General features: G+C 36.5%; 1 protein-coding gene across 1 annotated transcript in view; it reads right to left on the reverse strand.

Annotated features, from left to right (window-relative positions):
• Positions 1-6,177, reverse strand: part of LOC119570808 (carbonic anhydrase-related protein 10-like) — a 155,643-nt gene that overhangs the window by 13,391 nt on the left and 136,075 nt on the right. The window contains exon 5 of the mRNA XM_037918410.1: positions 1,826-1,921. Coding sequence (XP_037774338.1) covers positions 1,826-1,921 — 96 coding nt within the window. The remainder of the gene's footprint in view (positions 1-1,825; positions 1,922-6,177) is intronic.

The following is a 6,177-nucleotide window of genomic DNA, read 5'->3' on the forward strand; positions in this document are numbered from 1 at the left end:
TGGAAGTTCATTCTTTTTTTCCTCTCCTCCGTTCCCTTATCATCTCTCTCTCTCTCTCTCTCTCTCTCTCTCTCTCTCTCTCTCTCTCTCTCTCTCTCTCTCTCTCTCTCTCTCTCTCTCTCTCTCTCTCTCTCTTTCTATCTCTCCACGGCTATTAAAAATAATCATAGCTAAAAAAGGTAAACATTAAACGCTCACGAACTACAAATTAAACAGGATAAATATTTACACTAACAAAGTCTTATAGATTGAAGAATCATTCTACCTGACTGGCGTCCGAAGGAGAGACGATAACAAGAAAAAAAATCTAAATATATATATTTTTTTTCATTATCATATCCCAAACGACATTCACTTATATAAATATTGCATGCGTGTTTTGCTTAACTCCCTTCCCCATTCCCTAAAAGAGAAGAAAGAGAGAAAAGAAGGAAAAGGTGAATTTCGTGCATCAAGAGTATAAGATGACACGATTTTCATGTTGTTCATATAAGGTCAGTCAGATCATAAAACGACAATACACGTTGCAACGGAAAATTAAGCGCCCGGAAAATCGACAGTAGTACCGGTGGTGTGACGCGAAATCGTAAACTTCCACATGACTTCGTGCTTCTTTCATCTTACTTACACGGTCGCTAAACTCCTTTTCTGGGCTATTTGCGTCCGCTTCTTTCAGTATTTCTCTCTCTCTCTCTCTCTCTCTCTCTCTCTCTCTCTCTCTTCTCTCTCTCTCTCTCTCTCTCTCTCTCTCTCTCTTAACCGTTTCCTTTTCATTAGAGATATAGGCATAGGTATAGGTTACTACCTAGCTTTTACAATTACTCACACATACACAAACCAACACATATATGTGTATGTATATATATATATATATATATATATATATATATATATATATATATATATTACTATATATCCATATAGGCAGACAAATAGAGAGTGTGGCTGAGTATAGGCTTCAGTAAATTCTTGCAGTCGTCAATTGCCATTGTCTTTTGGAAGGACAGTACATGTAGTAATACATGTTGCTCTCAAATGAAACAGGCCTTTTCCAACATAACTTGTACAGTATAGAGCGGTAAAATAACATATCCTTATATGAGCAAGCGAGGGAACTAAGGTGTGGTAATGTCGCGTAGGGCCTTTGTCTGGGTAAAGTCCTTGGCTTGAGGTGATAAACTCAGAGCGATGAGTTATTTTAGTGTTTGTTTCGTAACGTCCTGTCGCTCGAGAGTGGGTCTGTTGTGGCGCCGACGATGCCCGAGGGGACATGGCGACGAGAGCAGAGGAGGAGGAGAATAAGGGTTACTGTATCTGTATGTAGCGCACTATGAGAGAGAACACTGTGTCTTTCATCTCTAATGAGGAGAGAGAGAGAGAGAGAGAGAGAGAGAGAGAGAGAGGAGAGAGAGAGAGAGGAGAGAGAGAGAGAGAGAGAGGAGAGAGAGAGAGAGGAGAGGAGGAGAGAGAGAGAGAGAGAGAGAGAGAGAGAGAGAGAGAGAGAGAGAGAGAGAGAGAGAGAGGGGGGGGGGAAGAGAGAGAAGAGGAAGAAAGTAAAGAGAAGTGAAAGAGAAAGAGAGTGAGACAGAGAAAGACAGAAGCAGACATACAGACAAAGAAGAGACTGTCACAGAAGACAACAAAATACGAGGTAAAGATAAACAGTGACACTAACAGAAACGCAAGAAGCGACCCACGAAATGAAGAATACATACAAAAGACAGACACCGATACACACAAACAAGCACACAAACTCCCAGCTGTCACAAAGGAAATAACAACAGATAAAAAAGCCCAAGTATTCCCACTCGGTGAACACACTTACCTGTATCAGTATAGACAGCCCTACAATACCGTTGGACCCCAGCCTCGCCTCACTCATGTTACGGTAGAGCTCCGCGTTGAACCCATACATTTGGATCTGTGGAAGAGGAGAGCAGTTAGATTTTAGTGATACTGTGAAAATAAATTGTATATATTGTGTTTGCTAGGAGTAACAAACACTTGCTAACGTTGCTATTACTATTGGCAGTAGTAAAAGTAGCAACTGTAGTAGTAATGGTAATACTATTATTAGCAATAATAGTGGTAATAGCAGCATTAGAGATAATATTACAAGCAGTAATTGTAGTTGTGGTTGTAGCTATAGCAGTTGTTAATATTGTAGCTGACGTTGTAGTTACAGATGTATTTCAAGTAGGAATGGGAGTAGTAAAAGTTGCTATTGCCTACTGTTTTCAGAGCAGGAAAACTAGTAGTTATCATTGTTGTACTGGTTGGTGTATTAGGCGTAGTAACAGATGTTGTTGTTGCCTTGGTGTGGTTATATTCGTAATAGGAGTTGCGCTTGTTGTTTTTGCCTTGGTGTAGTTATATTCGTAATAGGAGTAGGAATAGAAGCTGTCGTTGCTGTTGCTCCTGTTGTGCTTGTAGCTGTATTAGGAGTAGGAATGACAACGGTGGTGGCAGTATCGTGTAATTGCTCTTAGTGGCATCATTTTCTTTACCGGTAGTAGTAGTCATAAAAGTAATAAGTACATCTTTTCGTTCTGTGGGGATAATCATTGTGTAATTCTTATATATAAACCTATATAGTTAGTATAAAGAATTTACCTAATACTTTTCCTTCATTTAGAATATATATATATATATATATATATATATATATATATATATATACACATATATATATGTATATATATGTATATGTGCTGGTCCCAAGCCCGGATAAAATGGAGAGAATGATTACCTAAAAGGTAACACCGGCACTCTCCCTGGAAAGGAATTGGGGACCCTGCCACGTACTCACTCCAAGAGCATCACAACATGAAAACTACTTAAGTATCATGCTGTGACCACGGCGGCTCAAACATGAACCTACCGTTAAAAAAAAGTATATATATTCTAGTTATATATATATATATATATATATATATATATATATATATATATATATATATATATATATAACTAGAAAAGGAACACCAACACCAAAAACAAGTAAACACCATAAGGAGCAACAAACAACAGCCTCGGGAAAGATGAAAAAGGTGTTATGACGAGAAAATTCCAATAATGGGGAACCTATCATCTAGAGAGGCAGTTTAGGGACCGATTCTATCACCCTCCTGTTAGAGTGAGTGGGAGGAACCCTACCCTAGCCCCTAACCCCATTCTGCCCCGTCCCCCCTGTGGCTATCATGGGGTAATGGGGTGATCCCCTGCGGCCTCTGAGGGCTGTCCTTATTTCGTTCCTTGTTATTCCTGTTTTTGCCGTGTCCGTTGATCGCCGTTTCTTCTTGATATTATTGTTATTATTTTTTCTGACATTCCTTTGAGATACATACACTCATGCGCGCGCGCGCCACACACACACACACACACACACACACACACACACACACACACACACACACACACTCACACACACACACACACACACACACACACACACACACACACACACACACACACACACACACACACACACACACACACACACACACACACACACACACACACACACACACACACACACACACACACACACACACACACACACACACACACACACACACACACACACACACACACACACCTATTTCCACTTTCCAAGAAAAGAGGTTCTTTAATTTCCTAAATCCTCCGGAAACTTACATCCAATTTTGTTCTTTATTGTCTGCTAAACCCTTTCGAATTACCTTCATAATAATCTTTATTGTCTGCAATTATATATAAAACGTTCAATATTACCTTCGAAAATAAATTCCTTTGTTGTCGCCTGGACGTCCCTTGGAGTTTCTATATAGCCAATAAAATGAATGATAAGGATGTAATGACACAATTAATGATAATATTATGATATCTTTGGCGTTGTCATTATAATTATGATGATAATACTAATCCTGATAACAAAGATAATAATAATAACAGTGATGATGAATGATGATGATGATGATGATGATGATGATGATGATGATGATGATGATGATGATGATGATGATGATGATGATGATGATGATAACAACAATAATAATAATAACAATAATAAAGACAATAACAATAATGATAATAATAATAATAATGATAATAACAATAATAATGATAATAATAATAATATGATAATAATAGAAATAATCACAACAACAATAACAAAACTTCAATAATGGTAAATTTAATAACGATAATAAAAATAATGGTAAAAGTAACAACAATAACAGAAAATAGTACTGATGATGATGCCAATAGCAATAATAACCATAATGGTTGTAATGATACTGATATTATTGCCACAACCGCTACTGCTAAAATTCATGATGATAATAAATAAGATTATTTATTATTTATTATTAGTATTATCATTATCATAACTATTTTCGTTAATTTCAGTATTTATGTATTTATTATGATAATTTCAGCATAATCGTTATATTTTTTGTAATGATAGATATATTATTATAATCTTTTAAAAAATCTAAGTAATCAAATACTACTATGGACGTCTTCGGTAACTATATTTTACGCCTTTTCTCAATTTCCTTCTTTCTTTTCCTCTTTATTTCTGTTTCCATCTGTCTTTTTATGTATGCTCTATCTCTCTCTCTCTCTCTCTCTCTCTCTCTCTCTCTCTCTCTCTCTCTCTCTCTCTCTCTCTCTCTCTCTCTCTCTCTCCTCTCTCTCCTCTCTCTCTCTCTTTCTCTCTCTCTTTCTCTCTCTCTCTCTCTCTCTCTCTCTCTCTCTCTCTCTCTCTCTCTCTCTCGCTCGCTCGCTCTCTCTCTCAAGTCGGTGTGCCGTTCTATTTATCCAGTACTCTTGCTTATGATCAGGTGATGTTCCGTCTGTCTTTTTATTTATTATTATTATTATTATTATTATTATTATTATTATTATTATTATTATTATTATTATTATTATTATTATTATTATTATTATTATTATTATTATTATTTATTATTATTATTATTTTTTTATTATTATTATCATTCTTTTTTTTTAAGAATTTGGATGTGTCTGTTTCATCCAACCCCCTTTCTCTCTCCTATTCTATCACTCGCTTTTTCTCTATATAGCTCTTTCTCTTTCTTTTTTTCTTTTCTATTTTCGTTCCAGTTCAAATGCAGTGCAATATAATCTCGAGAGACAGAGAGAGACTGAGAGAGAGAGAGAGAGAGAGAGAGACCGAGAGAAAAAGAGAAAGAGCAAGAGCGTGGAAAAGGGAGAAAGACAAACAGTGAGACAGCGCAAGAGTGAGCACGAGAGATAGAGCAACTACCAAAATATTGCTCAAAAGTACAAAACTTATTACTCTCCTATTTCCTTGGAAAATGTTCCCGATCTGTTTTATAAATTGCAGCCATTAAACCCTACATCCCTTGCGCGTTCATTTTGGAGATCGTTAAAGCCCTTATTACATTAAGTTACGGCCCTTTCTTATATTTAGTACCTTCCAATATTGACTATTTTTATAGTTGCATATTTTCACGCGCACGCACGCACTTGAACACGCACATGAACACCTAGGCATGTACGTATGTAGTTGTACACAGGTACAAACACAAAGAGAGAAACGCGTGCGAACATACGCACAAATACCATACATACACATACATGTATATATTAAAATACACAAAAACATGACCAAAAATAACTAACAAACACAAAAAATATGAATACACTAACGCAGGCACACTTATACGCTAACAAACAAACACACACACACACACTAACAGTAACACACACACACAACTAAGAGTAACACACACACACACACACACACACACACACACACACAATACTCACTAACAAACACCTTCACACATACAGAGAACCAAACACAGGCTAGATCTTCCGCAATACATTGTTCTTTGCTTTACTCAAACAATATAAAACGCATCCTAATTTTCCTCTAATAAGACCTGCTTCCAATGAAGTTCAAACAATAGAAGTTTATTCAGGTAACATAACTGAGAATCTAATTTCTTCCTTTTCTCTTTGACCCTGTTTGAGGCTTGAAAACTTCAGTTATTTTCTTATTTCAAAAATATATATATATTTCTCCTAATCAGTTCTAACCTCCGCGATTCAGAAAATAACTGAAGTTTTCAAGCCTCAAACAGAGATCAAAGAGAAAAGAGAATTAACTCAGTATGTTACCTGAATAAACTGTGGTGGAGACGA

Source organism: Penaeus monodon, chromosome 4, assembly GCF_015228065.2.
Source record: "Penaeus monodon isolate SGIC_2016 chromosome 4, NSTDA_Pmon_1, whole genome shotgun sequence".
Classification (NCBI taxonomy): domain Eukaryota; kingdom Metazoa; phylum Arthropoda; class Malacostraca; order Decapoda; family Penaeidae; genus Penaeus; species Penaeus monodon.